Here is a 17,027-nt window from a genome sequence, read left to right on the forward strand (position 1 = left end):
CCAACAGTGGCGTCAAAGCCACCTTATCTTTTATGGACAATGCATGGTGTATGTGCTCTACACAATGAGAAGCATTTCTTTTATTTGTTGGAACTATGGCTAGGGCTAAAAGTGAGAAGGTTATAACATTAAATGGAGAAAAAGAAATTGGAAAGACTTATGCAGCATTTATCGGCAGGTTGGTGTGGCAACCCCGGAAATTTGAAGTTAGGGTAGCCGAAATTAGTGCTGGATTACTGATGGAACCGGATTACTGATGGCCAAACACTGCAGCAGGTCTACTGGCCCATGCAAGGCATGTCCAAGTCTCCTACCGGCTTAAGCCGATGACCCAAGCTAGTCAGGTCAGGTCACATCCACTTAAGGAAGGAGCACAGCATCAGACCTACTAGCACAAGCTAGTCAGGTCCAAATCACACCCACTCGTGTATTTATTCAAACTATTTTTAAAACTACATAACGTCTTAGCTTCTATGATGGTACTCAGCAGTTTGTTCCACTCATTCACAACTCTATTACCAAACCAGTACCTTCGTATTGTTGCAAGTAAGGAATTTGAAAAAGGTTTATATTATTTCTTGGAGTTCTATGAAGAAGCTCCATTAGTAGTTAGCCTGCAACTAGATTGCCCCTAACTAGCAATGAGGTATTGGAACAGCATTAATCCTAGTGATGATGTAATTTTACATAAATAACAAAAAGGCACAATATAGTGACTATAACAATACACAAATAACCCGCACATAGAAGAGAGGAGCTTACGACGACTTTGTAAATGGTCCAAGTTGGACCGAAACGTCATCGTAAGCTCCTCTCTTCTATGTACTGGTTATTTGTGTATGATGTAATTTTCACTAGGAAACAAAGTCCAACAGAAAAATATATGATCTTTAATTATAAAGTGTTTAATCACAACACACTGTTCTTCTCTTTATAAATTAAATACTACAAAGTATTTCATGTACCTTAATATTGTAGGCACAGTTGTTTGACTATATATAATTCTTTAAGTCACGATAATAAATTTACATATAAGTTATTAATGCAGTTTCAGTAGAAGTATCATATGACACACATATTGACAGATCATAAGAGATTTCAAATAATGTTCCTTAATCTCCAGTTCAAACCAAGATATTGTTTGATTGGAGCAAAACAGAATGACTTCAAGAGTGTATCAGTCTGTAGTGGAAGGAAGGCGGGGTAGGGGTCGGCTTAAGAAAGGTTGGAGGGAGGGGGTAAAGGAGGTTTTGTGTGCGAGGGGCTTGGACTTCCAGCGGGCATGCGTGAGCGTGTTTGATAGGAGTGAATGGAGACAAATGGATTTTAATACTTGACGTGCTGTTGGAGTGTGAACAAAGTAACATTTATGAAGGGATTCAGGGAAACCGGCAGGCCGGACTTGAGTCCTGGACACTGAAGGAGGGGCATTAATGTTGCAGTTTTATAAACTGTAGTGTAAAGCACCCTTCTGGCAAGACAGTGATGGAGTGAATGATGGTGAAAGTTTTTCTTTTTCGGGCCACCCTGCCTTGGTGGGAATTGGCCGGTGTGTTAATAAAAAAAAAATCTCTTCTAAGTCAGGAATAATGATATGGAATAATGACCATTGCTAAAAACTTTAATGTAGAAAGTCAAATAGTGGCTAGACACTAATACGGCCAACTACGTCTAAACATAGTTATGCACAGTGAGAAGATCTGTCTCCTATAATGGAGGAAAATAGACAAACGACCAATGTCTGAAAAACGTATACATACGTCCAAAGACTACACAATTGAATGAGACTAAGAATAACGCAGTTCTCCAACAATACACCGAGTAAACTTAGAGTCACCCGGAACTCTGATTCTCAAAGAATTGTGAAACTTAACCAAGCAATGAGAGGAAAGATATAGTCTCTGTACACAGGGCTGGACCATGGAGCAGACTACTTGACTCTGAGTCTGCTAACCTGACATGAGGTTGGATCACATGACCCAGCCCGCATAAGCTGTTGAGACCCTTGCTCACAAACTTGCTCTCAGTTTCGAAGAATTTTCCAAAAAAAAAATTCTTATTAAATGATAGAGAATCTTTTCCCAATGGCAATGACACCAAAAAAAGAAAACTTGATGGAAAACTTATGGAATTATGCTCTCACGAATTTAGTGGTCTCGGCGATATTTACGCATCGGTGATTTCGCCCAATTTGAGCCCTATTTTCAGCCAATTCCATTGTTCCGGTCAACCAAACTCATAGCTATTTTGCTAGAACTCCATTTGTTCTATCGATTGAGTACAAGACACCGCCTATTTACTGATTTCAACTACCCAACAAAATGATGAGAAATTGGTAATTTGGTCAATTTCATACACAATTCAGATAAGGCCAATTTCAAAACAGGGTCCAGAATTAACAATACAGACATTCCTAGCACTAAAATAACATTTTCTCTGTTCATTAGTCACATATCCAGGCCCCTCTTATATTACGCTTGCTTTCCATTTTGAATGTTTATTCACACAAAAAAATAGAATATTTACTGTTATGGAGACTACTGCATTATTGTAAAAATGGTATACTATCAGTGCATTTTGACCCACCAGTTGACGTGTATTGGATGCATGATGTGATTTGTTTACTATTGAATGTAGGCAAAATCAAACATTTCTGCTACTTTGAGCTCAATTTCAAGGTAGTTTTTGTCCTTAAACCATTCAAAATCATCTCTATTTTTGTAATATATCTTCCATTCTATCAAATGAGCCTAAGAAAACGAGAATACAGCATGTATCAGAAATCTTCTGAATGAGGATAGACTGAGGGCCCTGAATCTGCACTCTCTAGAAAAGCGTAGAATTAGGGGGGATATGATTGAGGTGTATATATGGAAAACAGGAATAAATAAAGGGGATGTAAATAGCATGCTAAAAATATCTAGCCTAGACAATACTCGCAGCAATGGCTTTAAGTTGGAAAAATTCAGATCCAGGAATGATATAGGAAAGCACTGGTTTGGTAATAGAGTTGTGGATGAGTGGAACAAACTCCCGAGTACCATCATAGAAGCTAAGACGCTGTGTAGTTTTAAAAATAGGTTAGACAAATACATGAGTGGGTGTGCATTGGACCTGACTAGCTTGTGCTACTAGGTCAGATGCCGTGCTCCTTAAGTGAATGTGACCTGACCTGACAAGGTTAGGGTATTGGCTAAAGCCAGTAGGAGAATTGGACCTACCTCACATGGGCCATTGGGCCTGCTACAGTGTTCCTTCTTTCTTATATTCTTATAAATTTAGTAATGTATACATGAGAAGGGGTTACTAACCCCTTGCTCCCGGCATTTTAGTCACCTCTTACAACACGCATGGCTTACGGAGGAAGAATTCTGTTCCACTACCCCATGGAGGATATACTATTTATTTCAAATACATAAATTTATTTCCTCTTATCCCCATGAGGAAGTAGAAAAGAGTTCTTCCTCCTTAGCCATGCATGGCTTAAGAGGCGACTAAAATGCCAGGAACAAGGGACTAGTAACTCCTCCTGTATAAATTACTAAATTTAAAAGAAAAACTTTAGTTTTTTCTTTTTAGGTCACTTGAAAAAATAATAATAAATTTATTACATTAACCCTTTCAGGGTCTAGAGGCCAAATTTCAAAGTGCACACCAGTGTCCAAGAATTTTCAAAAAATAATTTTGTTATTTTTTTCTTATGAAATGGTATAGAATCTTTTTCTGAAGCTAATAAAACAAAAAGTATGAAATTTGGTGGAAAATTGACGAAATTATGCTCTTGCAAATTTTGATGTGTCAGCGATATTTACACATCGGCGACTTTTGCCGACTTTGATTCCCATTTTAGGCCAATTACCTTACTCCAGTCGACCAAATTCTTAGCTATTTCACTAGTATTACTTCTATTATATTGACTGAGCACAAGAAATCGCCAACTCAACTGTTTCAACTACAAAATAAAGTGATTGGAAATTGGTAATTTGGCCAATTTAGTACAAAGTTCAAAATATTCCAGTTTCAAAATAGGGTCCAGAATAAACAATGCAGGCATTCCTGGCACTAAACTAACATTTCCTCTGTTCATTAGTTTCGTTTTCAGGCTTTACAAATGAATTCCATTTTGATTTTTAATTCACATAATGAATTTTTATTCAAACCAAAAAATAGAAGATTTACTGTCATGCAATATTGTAATAATTGTATAAATAATATTAGCACATTTGTGAACGTATATTAGACCCACCAGCTGGCTTGTATTACAAATGCGAGGTCATTTGTTTACTCTTGAACATCGGCAAAAATTTAACATTTCCGCTACTTTGAGCTCAGTTTCAAGCCATTTTCAGTACTAAAACCAATCAAAGTCATCTCTATTTCTGTAAAATGCCTGCCATTCTATCAAATGAGACCAAGAAATTGCAAATAGAACTATGAAAAACATATGAAAAAACACTGCAAAGTTGCTGTTTTAATCGAAAATTACGGTCTGTTTTTTCTCTCATTATGCACTGTGTGCTGCAGGATTTGTTTTATGTGGTGCACACATACCACATGGATGTATTCCCTCATATCTAAGCCCAAATTTACTGCTCACAGCTTATCAGAGTGAGCTGAGCTCATTGCGTAGATCTATGGTTTGGACCCTGAACATAAAGCCATAGATCTATGACACGGACCCTGAAAGGGTTAAAGGAAAAAAAAGTGATTTCCCCTTCATTTTCAGTAATAAAAATACCAATATAAGGAAGGGTGGGATGCTCACAGCCTTAACCCCTACTACAACAACAAATTCTCGCACATATCCTAAAACAAATAATATACAAGTGTACCAACTAAACTGATGCACAAATATATGTGAAGTAGGTACTGTATGCACATTAACATAAGAACATAAGAAAGAAGGAACACTGCAGCAGGCCTACTAGCCCATGCGAAGCAGGTCCAAGTCTCCTACTGGCTTAAGCCAATGCCCCAACTTAGTCAGGTCAGGTCACAGTCACTTAAGGAAGGAGCACTGCATCTGACATAGTAGCACAAGCTAGTCAGGTCCAACTCACACCCACCCGCACCCACTCATGCATTTATCTAACCTATCTTTAAAACTACACAATGTTTTAGCCTCTATAACTGTATTCAGGAGCTTGTTCCACTCATCCACAACTCTATTACCAAACCAGTGCTTTCCTATATCCTTCCTGAATCTGAATTTTTCCAACTTAAAGCCATTGCTGCGAGTCCTGTCTATGTTAGATATTTTTAGCATGCTATTTAAATCCCCTTTATTTATTCCTGTCTTCCATTTATACACCTCAATCATATCCCCCCTAACTCTGTGCCATTCTAGAGTGCAGATTCAGGGCTCTCAGTCTGTCCTCATAGGAAAGATTTCTGATACATGGGATCAACTTTGTCATCCTCCTTTGTACATTTTCCAGAGCATTTATATTCATTTTGGAGTGTTCTAATGTCCTTGTCAGAATGAATTCGCTGGCCTATGTTGGTGTCGTTCGCAATCTTGCTAATTTCGCTATTTATTCCCTCATCTATGTCGTTTATGTAGATTGTGAACAACAAGGGGCCCAACACTGACCCCTGTGGAATACCACTCATGATGCTTCCCCACTCTGATTTCTCCCCATTTATGCAAACTCTCTGCTGCCTCTTTGTCAACCATTCCTCTATCCAGGAAAAAAAATTCTCCTATTCCATGTGCCTTAATTTTCCTCAGTAGTCTCTGATATGGGACTCTATCAAAAGCCTTACTGAAGTCCATATACACAATATCATGTTCATTACCATGATCTACCTCCTCAAATACCTTAGTGAAAAAAGTTAATAAATTTGTAAGGCAGGAATGCCCTTTTGTAAAACCATGCTGAGATTCATTGATTAATTTATACTTTTCAAGATGGCTACAAATTGCCTTGGCAATTATTGATTACATAAATTTCCCCTATGGAGGTTAGGCTTATTGGTGTATAGTTCAAAGCTAAGGACCTGTCACCTGCTTTGAAAATAGGTATCACATTTGTCATTTTCCACTTATCTGGCACTATGCCAGTTTGTAGTGATATGTTGAAAAGATTAGCCAAAGGTTTGCAAAGCTCCTCTACATTCCTTTAGAACCCTTGCATACAGTTCATCAGGGCCTGGGGTTTGTTAGGTTTTACTTTTGTCCTGTTCTACATAATTTATTATTTCTGGAATATTGCTAGTATCTTTTTGTAAAAACTGAAAGGAAGCAAGTGTTAAAAATTCTACACATTTCCTTATCACTCTCAGTGAGCTAACCCGAGTGACTTTTGAGTGGGCCTATCTTGTTCCTAATCTTACTCTTTTATACCTGAAAGAATCCTTCAGGTTCCTTTCATCTTTTAACCTTTATTGTGCAAAAAAAGATAAGCAGAGGGTAAATAAACACTGGGAAGGTCACTTACATGGACAGGTGCAGTTCATGTCTGCCCTCCCAATTTGTATATAAACAGTGTCTCCAGCAAGCTTACATTTGAGGACAGTAAGTTTATTTAGGCATAGGTACACATAAGTACAATTATCATACATAGTGTAAATTAGCTAGGATAATCCAAAAAATGTCATTGTGACCTACTGATATTAAAACACTGCATATATTGACTGGTATGCAGGAATCAACTAATTTAATCACAAACAAAGATCTGAGAGTCGTATATACGGACTGATGAGAGGTGGGATGGGGAAGGAAGCTAGGTTTCCCTCACAAGGACAGTGGACTGACCCATAGTTAGGCTGCCCACAAGCCCACTAGATGGAGGTGAAAAATCCTGCAGTCCAGCTCATGGTGCTCCAAATTTTTTCCCCAGAAGTGACATTGCGTTAGTCAGATTTTACGGAATGTTAGTTGAAAATATGCCGCAATCTTGCAATAGTGTAATTAGTGTAATGGAGAAAACATGATAAAGGATCACATGTTAATCAATGGTCTACTGTACTTACAAGCACTAATCTGCTCTTATGATCAATGCAGTAATTCAGTCAGAAATTACTTTAAATCAATCATTCTTTCCCCATTCTGTTACCAGATTCAATCATACTTTGTGTTCAACCCTCTGCCACTTTAAACCTCCTTCATTCCATTCTATCCCTCTTCCATTCTGGATTTATACACCATCTTAGTCATCCTATTCTGTTCCATCCTCTCTAACTGAAAATCATATCAACAGCCAATCTTCTGCCCTCTGAATAACACCATATGTAATTCCCAAACTTCCCTTTAATCATAGATTTTCTTATAATTCAATAATAACTAAAAAAATATTTTTCTTTCATTAATCACAATGTATATTTCTTTTCCTTATTAGGGGATGAAGATGGGAACAGTAGTTTTCGAAGCCAAAGCCTGGGAGGTGAGGACAGTTCTTCCTCCCAGACAACAGAGAAAACAGATTTAAGTGGTCATGCTTTGTATCGCTGTGGAAATGAAGGTTGTGAGTATACCAGCATATCTCAAGTGGAGCTGAGGGAACACCTTCAGGTTTGTGACCTTGCACAGGATTCCACTATTCTCAAGTGCTATCACTGTGGTAAACAGTGCCGACACTTGAGCACCCTCTTTGAGCATCTTCGAGTTCATGGACCAAAGAGATATTATTGTGGGGTAACAAGTTGTGATTATCGAGCAACAATGGTACATTACTTTAAAAACCATATGAAACAGATTCACCGGTGCTCTGGATTTAAGCAGCTGTTAAAAGATCCCAAAAACAGAGATCCAGAAACTCAAGAGTTTGTAGTGTATCCTAAAGATGCTGTCCCACTAATTAGAGAAGGGCATAGAAAAAGGAAAAATGAATATGCTATTGAAGATATTCATCGCATTCCACGTTCACATGTTTCATACCATGACTTAAAATGTTATTATTGCCAGTTTTCATCCAAAGTTAGATTGAACTTAATTAAACACATCCAGCTTCATGAAAAACATCCGGATGGCATACCCGAGAAATTGTACATAACAAATGGTAACAACAGTCCCATTCCAGTAAAACAGCCTGTAAATCCTGTGCCGTGTTTAGACCGCAAAGAGCTAATGTTTGACAAAATGATGAATCTAGCAGGCAGCAGTTTCGAGTGCAAAAAGAAAAAAGAAGATACGGATTTACGAACCAAGAATCCCATACCACCTGAAGAATATCAGAAGTTACCAAAGTTTGTTCCAGAAGAAAGGCTTCATTCCTGTGGGATTGAAGGATGCCAGTATCTCTCTTGTGATGATATGATGCTAAAATATCACATCCGTACTCTTCATGCAGATATTACATCATTTCCTTGCCCACATTGCACAGATGTTTCAATAACTGTGGAGAAGATTAGTTCTCACTTCAAATTACATGGAGAAAGACTGTACAGGTAAAGTTCTCGGTTCTATACAATTCTTCTGATTTATTTTTTCAATACAGAAATATAATGTATGTTAAAGTAACAGGTTTTCTGTGGTAGTACTGATTTCTGCTTTCTAACATATTTTTTTGTATGTAGGTTTTAATAATGCCATTTTTTTTTTCAACAAGTCGGCTGTCTCTCACCGAGGCAGGGTGACCCAAAAAAGAAAGAAATTCCCCAAAAAGAAAATACTTTCATCATCATTCAACACTTTCACCACACTCACACATTATCACTGTTTTTGCAGAGGTGCTCAGAATACTGGAAGTCCAAGCCCCTCGCCCACAAAACCTTCTTTACCCCCTCTCTCCAACCCTTTCGAGGACGACCCCTACCCCGCCTTCTTTCCCCTATAGATTTATATGCTTTCCATGTCATTCTACTTTGATCCCTTCTCTCTAAATGATCAAACCACCTCAACAACCCCTCTTCTGCCCTCTGACTAATACTTTTATTAACTCCACACCTTTTCCTAATTTCCACACTCCGAATTTTCTGCATAATATTTACACCACACATTGCCCTTAGACAGGACTTCTCCACTGCCTCCAACCGTCTCCTCGCTGCTGCATTTACCACCCAAGCTTCACACCCATATAAGAGTGTTGGTTCTACTATACTTTCATACATTCCCTTCTTTGCCTCCATAGATAACGTTTTTTGACTCCACATATACCTCAACGCACCACTCACCTCTTTTCCTTCATCAATTCTATGATTAACCTCATCCTTCATAAATCCATCCGCTGACACGTCAGCTCCCAAGTATCTGAAAACATTCACTAAAGCCATGCGTGTTATAAAAGGCCACTAAAATGCCAGGAGCAAGGAGCCAGTAACTCTGTATAAATAACTAAATGTAAAAAGAAGAAAATCTTCTGTTTCTTCTTTTTTGGGTCACCCTGCCTCAGTGGGAGATAGCTGGTATGTCGGGAAAAAAAAAAAGATTTTAATAAAGTACATACTAGGCTTACAGCCTATCTGTTTTACCTTCTAAACTACACTGCTTTTCTCTCAATAGCACTCACAAATTTTATTGGAAAATATTCTTTCCCTTTCATAAGGTTTTTTTTTTTTTTATTTCTTCAGATTTCCACAACCTTCCACCTATTCCATACAGTGGCAACACCAGCCACATTGTTTTTTCTGCCCACCCTATCATCTCTTTCCCAATCCATAAATACAACAAATAGCTGTTTTTTCATAATGAAAAATGGAAAGAGTTATGCCATATATTCCATTTCTTTTCTAAATAACTATTGTTTCTCTACATTTATACCTTACCATTTTCCCATCACAATGGGACTACTCTGCCAAACTCTATCGGGTATACTCAGTGTACTTATTTCTCTATAATTCTTATATTTATTTATATGTTTGTTGAACAAATTCACTAACCTTTCAGTATTTCACTTCTAATCTCATTTATCCCTACAACTTTTATTCTCTTTTAGCCTATTTATTGCCACTTGCTTCTGCCTATTCCCTTACTTGACTGATCATTTCCTCCTTATCTTAAGCATGAAGTTTCTTTCTCCATTTCATATATTTTCAACAGCTTCTCAGAATACAGTGGAACCTTGACTTACGAGTTTAATCCGTTCCAGGAGCAAGCTCGTAACTCAATTTACTCGTATATCAAATTAATTTTCCTCTTTTAAATTAATTGAAAAGCCATTAATCTGTTCCTGAACTCGGGAGAGCCAAGATAAAAATACTTGAATATAACACTATTATCAACTATACGGCTTATTTGTATATCACAATTCATCTAATATGACATAATAAACAATATAATTAACACAGAAACATGATATATACTCTAGAATTAATAAAATAGGCCATAATACAGTGGCAGAGGCAGCAGTGAATATGTCCTCCATTTCCTGTGTGTATATACTGAGAGTAGCTTCCCGTGCTCTTATTGTAAGAGAAAACAGAGTATTTTTGAGGCTAACTGCAATAGATCACTATTTTTCTAAGGAAAACACTGAAAATATCATATATAAACACATAATAAATCATAATATACTACAGAATGTAAAGAAATAATAAACTGTTTATTTTTTTATTTTTTTTTTTTCAAGTCGGCCGTCTCCCACCGAGGCAGGGTGACCCAAAAAAGAAAGAAAATCCCCAAAAAGAAAATACTTTCATCATTCAACACTTTCACCACACTCGCACATTATCACTGTTTTTGCAGAGGTGCTCAGAATACAACAGTTTAGAAGCATACACATATAAAGATACACAACATATCCCTCTAAACTGCCAATATCCCAAACCCCTCCTTTAAAGTGCAGGCATTGTACTTCCCATTTCCAGGACTCAAGTCCGACTATATGAAAATAACCGGTTTCCCTGAATCCCTTCACTAAATATTACCCTGCTCACACTCCAACAGATCGTCATGTCCCAAGTACCATTCGTCTCCGTTCACTCCTATCTAACACGCTCACGCACGCTTGCTGGAAGTCCAAGCCCCTTGCCCACAAAACCTCCTTTACCCCCTCTCTCCAACCCTTTCGAGGACGACCCCTACCCCGCCTTCCTTCTCCTATAGATTTATATGCTTTCCATGTCATTCTACTTTGATCCATTCTCTCTAAATGACCAAACCACCTCAACAATCCCTCTTTTGCCCTCTGACTAATACTTTTATTAACTCCACACCTTTTCCTAATTTCCACACTCCGAATTTTCTGCATAATATTTACACCACACATTGCCCTTAAACAGGACATCTCCACTGCCTCCAACCGTCTCCTCACTGCTGCATTTACCACCCAAGCCTCACACCCATATAAGAGTGTTGGTACTACTCATCAATTCTATGATTAACCTCATCCTTCATAAATCCATCCGCCGACACGTCAACTCCCAAGTATCTGAAAACATTCACTTCTTCCATACTCCTCCTCCCCAATTTGATATCCAATTTTTCTTTATCTAAATCATTTGACACAGTCATCACCTTACTCTTTTCTATGTTCACTTTCAACTTTCTACCTTTACACACATTCCCAAACTCATCCACTAACCTTTGCAATTTTTCTTTAGAACCTCCCATAAGCACAGTATCATCAGCAAAAAGTAACTGTGTCAATTCCCATTTTGAATTTGATTCCCCAAAATTTAATCCCACCCCTCTCCCGAACACCCTAGCATTTACTTCCTTTACAACCCCATCTATAAATATATTAACCATGGTGACATTACACATCCCTGTCTAAGACCTACTTTTACCGGGAAGTAGTCTCCCTCTCTTCTACACACCCTAACCTGAGCCTCACTACCCTCATGAAAACTCTCTACAGCATTTAATAATTTACCACCTATTCCATATACTTGCAACATCTGCCACATTGCTCCCCTATCCACTCTATCATATGCCTTTTCTAAATCCATAAATGCAATAAAAACTTCCCTACCTTTATCTAAATACTGTTCACATATATGCTTCAATATAAACACTTGATCTACACATCCCCTACCCACTCTGAAACCTCCTTGCTCATCCGCAATCCTACATTCTGTCTTACCTCTAATTCTTTCAATTATAACCCTACCGCACACTTTTCCTGGTATACTCAGTAAACTTATTCCTCTATAATTTTTACAATCTCTTTTGTCCTCTTTCCCTTTATATAAAGGGACTATACATGCTCTCCGCCAATCCCTAGGTACCTTCCCCTCTTTCATACATTTATTAAACAAAAGTACCAACCACTCCAACACTGTACATCCCCCCTGCTTTTAACATTTCTGTCATGATCCCATCAGTTCCAGCTGCTTTACCCCCTTTCATTCTACATAATGCCTCATGTACCTCCCCCACACTTACATTCTGCTCTTCTTCACTCCTAAAAGATGGTATACCTCCCTGACCAGTGCATGAAATTACTGCCTCTGTTTCTTCCTTAACATTTAAAAGTTCCTCAAAATATTCTCGCCATCTACCTGATACCTCCATCTCCCCATCTACTAACTCCCCTACTCTGTTTTTAACTGACAAATCCACACTTTCCCTAGGCTTTCTTAACTTGTTTAACTCACTCCAAAATTTTTTCTTATTTTCATTAAAATTTCTTGACAGTGCCTCTCCCACTCTATCATCTGCTCTCCTTTTGCACTCTCTCACCACTCTCTTTACCTTTCTTTTACTCTCCATATACTCTGCTCTTCTTATGACACTTCTGCTTTGTAAAAACCTCTCATAAGCTTCCTTTTTCTCTTTTATCACACCCTTTACTTCATCATTCCACCAATCACTCCTCTTTCCTCCTGCCCCCACCCTCCTATATCCACAAACTTCTGCCCCACATTCTAATACTGCATTTTTAAAACTATTCCAACCCTCTTCAACCCCCCCCACTACTCATCTTTGCACTAGCCCACCTTTCTGCCAATAGTCGCTTATATCTCACCCGAACTTCCTCCTCCCTTAGTTTATGCACTTTCACCTCCCTCTTACTTGTTGTTGCCACCTTCCTCTTTTCGCATCTGCCTCTTACTCTAACTGTAGCTACAACTAAATAATGATCCGATATATCAGTTGCCCCTCTATAAACATGTACTTCCTGGAGCCTACCCATCAACCTTTTATCCACCAATACATAATCTAATAAACTGCTTTCATTACGTGCTACATCATACCTTGTATATTTATTTATCCTCTTTTTCATAAAATATGTATTACTTATTACCAAATCTCTTTCTACACATAGCATACCCCTAGCACCCCAAATTTACCTACTACTCCCTCCATAACATTTTTACCCACTTTAGCATTGAAATCCCCAACCACCATTACTCTCACACTTTATTCAAAACTCCCCACGCATTCACTCAACATTTCCCAAAATCTCTCTCTCTTCTCCAGGTCTTTCTTTCTTTCAACACACCAGCCATATCCCACCGAGGCGGGGTGGCCCAAAAGGAAAAACAAAGGTTTCTCCTTTCACATTTAGTAATATATACAGGAGAACGGGTTACTAGCCCCTTTGCTCCTGGCATTTTAGTCGCCTCTTACAACACGCATAGCTTACGGAGGAAGAATTCTGTTCCACTTCCCCATGGAGATAAGAGGAAATAAACAAGAACAAGAGCTAGTAAGAAAATAGAAGAAAACCCAGAGGGGTGTGTATACATATGCTTGTACATGTATGTGTAGTGTGACCTAAGTGTAAGCAGAAGTAGCAAGACGTACCTGAAACCTTGCATGTTTATGAGACAGAAAAAACACCAGCCAACCTACCATCGTGTAAAACAATTACAGGCTTACGTTTTACACTCACTTGGCAGGACGGTAGTACCTCCCTGGGCGGTTGCTGTCTACCAACCTACTACCTAGACTCTTCTCCACATGCATACGCTTATTATAACCCACTTTTCACATCCAATCTTTATTTTACTCCACATAATCCTTGAATTAATACATTTATAGTCCCTCTTTTTCTGCCATAGCTTATCCTTCAACATTATTGCTACTCCTTTAGCTCTAACTCTATTTGAAACCCCTGACCTAATCCCATTTATTCCTCTCCATTGAAACTCTCCCACCCCCTTCGGCTTTGTTTCACTTAAAGCCAGGACATCCAGCTTCTTCTCATTCATAACATCCACAATTGTCTCTTTCTTATCATTTGCACAACATCCACGCACATTCAGACTTCCCACTTTGACAATTTTCTTCTTCTTATTCTTTTTTAGTACTCTTTACAGGAAAAGGGGTTGCTAGCCCATTGTTCCCGGCATTTTAGTTGACTTTTACAACACGCATGGCTTACGGAGGAAAGATTCTTATTCCACTTCCCCATGGATATAAAAGGAAAAGTAATAAGACCAAGAACTATTAAGATAAAATCAAAGAAAACTCAGATGAGTGTGTATAAATAAACGTGTACATGTATGTGTAGTGCGACCTAAGTGTAAGTAGAAGTAGCAAGACATACCTGTAATCTTGCATATTTATGAGACAGACAAAAGACATCAGCAATCCTACCATCATGTAAAACAATTACAGGCTTTCGTTTTACACTCACTTAGCAGGACGGTAGTACCTCCCTGGGTAGTTGCTGTCTACCAACCTACTACCTAGGATAATAATAATAATTATTATTATTATTATTGATAATTTAGGGAACTGAAGCTCTATTGTTATAATAATTATTATTACTATTAATCTAGGGAACAAGCTCTATCATCATTGCAGTAATAATAATAATTATTATTGTTTATTATTATTGATAATTTAGAGAACTGAAGCTCTGTCATTATTATTATTATTATTATTATTATTGTTATTATTATTACTATTCTTCTTTTAACACACCAGCCATATCCCACCGAGGCGGGGTGGCCCAAAAGGAAAAACGAAAGTTTCTCCTTTTACATTTAGTAATATATACAGGAGAAGAGGTTACTAGCCCCTTGCTTCCGGCATTTTAGTTGCCTCTTACAACACGCATGGCTTACGGAGGAAGAATTCTGTTCCACTTCCCCATGGAGATAAGAGGAAATAAACAAGAATAAGAACTAGAAAGAAAATAGAAGAAAACCCAGAGGGGTGTGTATATATATGCTTGTACATGTATGTGTAGTGTGACCTAAGTGTAAGTAGAAGTAGCAAGACGTACCTGAAATCTTGCATGTTCATGAGACAGAAAAAAGGACACCAGCAATCCTACCATCATGTAAAACAATTACAAGCTTTCGTTTCACACTCACTTGGCAGGATGGTAGTACTCCCCTGGGTGGTTGCTGTCTACCAACCTACTACCTGTAATTATTACTATTATTATTATTAATTTAGGGAACAAGAGCATATATCCAATTCCCTAGATCAAGAGACCCTCACCAGTGTCTAAGGAACCTTGATGCTGGTAAGGGGCTCTTAATGTAAGGAACTGGATATATGCTCAAGTTCTGTAAATTAATAATAATAATAATAATTAAAACAATAGAGCTTCAGTTCCCTAAATTATCAATGATAATAACTATAATAATTATTACAATAACGATAGAGCTTCAGTTCCCTAAATTAATAATAATAATACATTATTATAACGACGAGAGCTTCAGAACAAAGTCAACTCGGTGCACTGTTTACCTCACAGTGGGAGGAGTTCTTTCCTGCTTTTCTTACATTTTTGACAGTCATTTGGCCAAATTTCGCTTTTCTAACCATGGGTCCAGCGCTGTATAGCCCTTGTGGCTTACCGCTTCTTTTTTATTATAATAATAATAATAACCATGGGTTCTAAGAAAGTAATTGTAAAGGACAGTGCTGGTAAGAAAAAGAGAATGATTTCCATGGAATTAAAGCATGAAATCATAAATAAACAAGAGAGGTGTCCAGGTTTTGGGTTGAGGGGGGAGCTGGCTCGTAACTCAAATGTTGGCTCGTAACTCAGTGCAAAAAATGGACTGATTGATGGCTCGTATCTCAAAAAACTCGCATGTTGGGGCACTCGTTACTCAAGGTTCCACTGTATTTCCATATCTCTGACATTTCTTCCTCCATAACTATCATCTTACTGTTTTTACTGTCAATAGACATCCATTTTACCCTCACTTGTCTGGTCTTACTTATTTATCTCTTGAAATGTTTCAATTTTTGCTGCAAAATTTCATGATATGGCCTTACCGTTCTCTTTTAACTTCCATCTCTATTTTTTGTTGTTAGTCATATTTAGAGACTTATTTTTGATTGGGGATGTTTAAATTATAATTTTTTTTATACATACAATGGGTGCTTTCTTATCTGTATAATGATTTCTGCTAACTGGAAGTATCAGCCAAACAGCCACTCTGAAAACAACTGGATAAGAGCACAGGCTGTTCTAATTTCCATACTCACAGAGAAAGAAATGTCAAAAAATGTCCTAAAATGCCCCCTAAAAAATAGAAATAAAATTAATTATACTTCGGTTATTAACCCTTAAACTGTCCAAACATAGATCTACGTTTTTTCAACATTTGAAAGTATGTAAAAAAAGTTGATCTTCTTTTCTTTTTTTACATTTGAAAACGTGTGGAATAGAATTCTTCCTCCGTAAGCCATGCGTGTTGTAAGAGGCGACTAAAATGCCGGGAGCAAGGGGCTAGTAACCTCTTCTCCTGTATATATTACTAAATGTAAAAGGAGAAACTTTCGTTTTTCCTTTTGGGCCACCCTGCCTTGGTGGGATACGGCCGATGTGTTGAAAGAAGAAAGAATTTGAAAATATGTAAAAGAAAACGTAGATCTACTTTTGGAGCACTACACATGTGAACATAGATCTTCTTGGACAGTTTAAAGGTTAAAGTGGCTCAAGGTTATTTGTAAGATCCTTGTCTGTCCTATATGGTACCCTTCCTTATCCCTTTTTATACTATAATTTTTAAGCTTTTTGTTAGTTAGTGTTTTTCTTTTTACAGTGGACCCCCGGTTAACGATTTTAATCCGTGCAAGAGGGCTCATCGTTATGCGAAATAATCGTTATGCGAATGAATTTTCCCCATAAGAAATAATGGAAATAAAATTAATCCGTGCAAGACGCCCAAAAGTATGAAAAAAATTTTTTTTTACCACATGAAATGTTAATTTTAATACACACAAACTG

The 17,027-nt window shown here is 37.7% G+C and overlaps 1 protein-coding gene across 5 annotated transcripts in view; it reads left to right on the forward strand.

The window, feature by feature from the left end:
• The window catches only part of LOC128689188 (uncharacterized), a 433,687-nt gene that overhangs the window by 324,623 nt on the left and 92,037 nt on the right, over positions 1-17,027 (forward strand). For all 5 annotated transcript variants that reach the window (XM_070087146.1, XM_070087144.1, XM_070087148.1 and 2 more), the window contains one exon: positions 7,341-8,388. In XM_070087146.1, coding sequence (XP_069943247.1) covers positions 7,341-8,388 — 1,048 coding nt within the window. The remainder of the gene's footprint in view (positions 1-7,340; positions 8,389-17,027) is intronic.

Source organism: Cherax quadricarinatus, chromosome 21, assembly GCF_038502225.1.
Source record: "Cherax quadricarinatus isolate ZL_2023a chromosome 21, ASM3850222v1, whole genome shotgun sequence".
NCBI lineage: Eukaryota > Metazoa > Arthropoda > Malacostraca > Decapoda > Parastacidae > Cherax > Cherax quadricarinatus.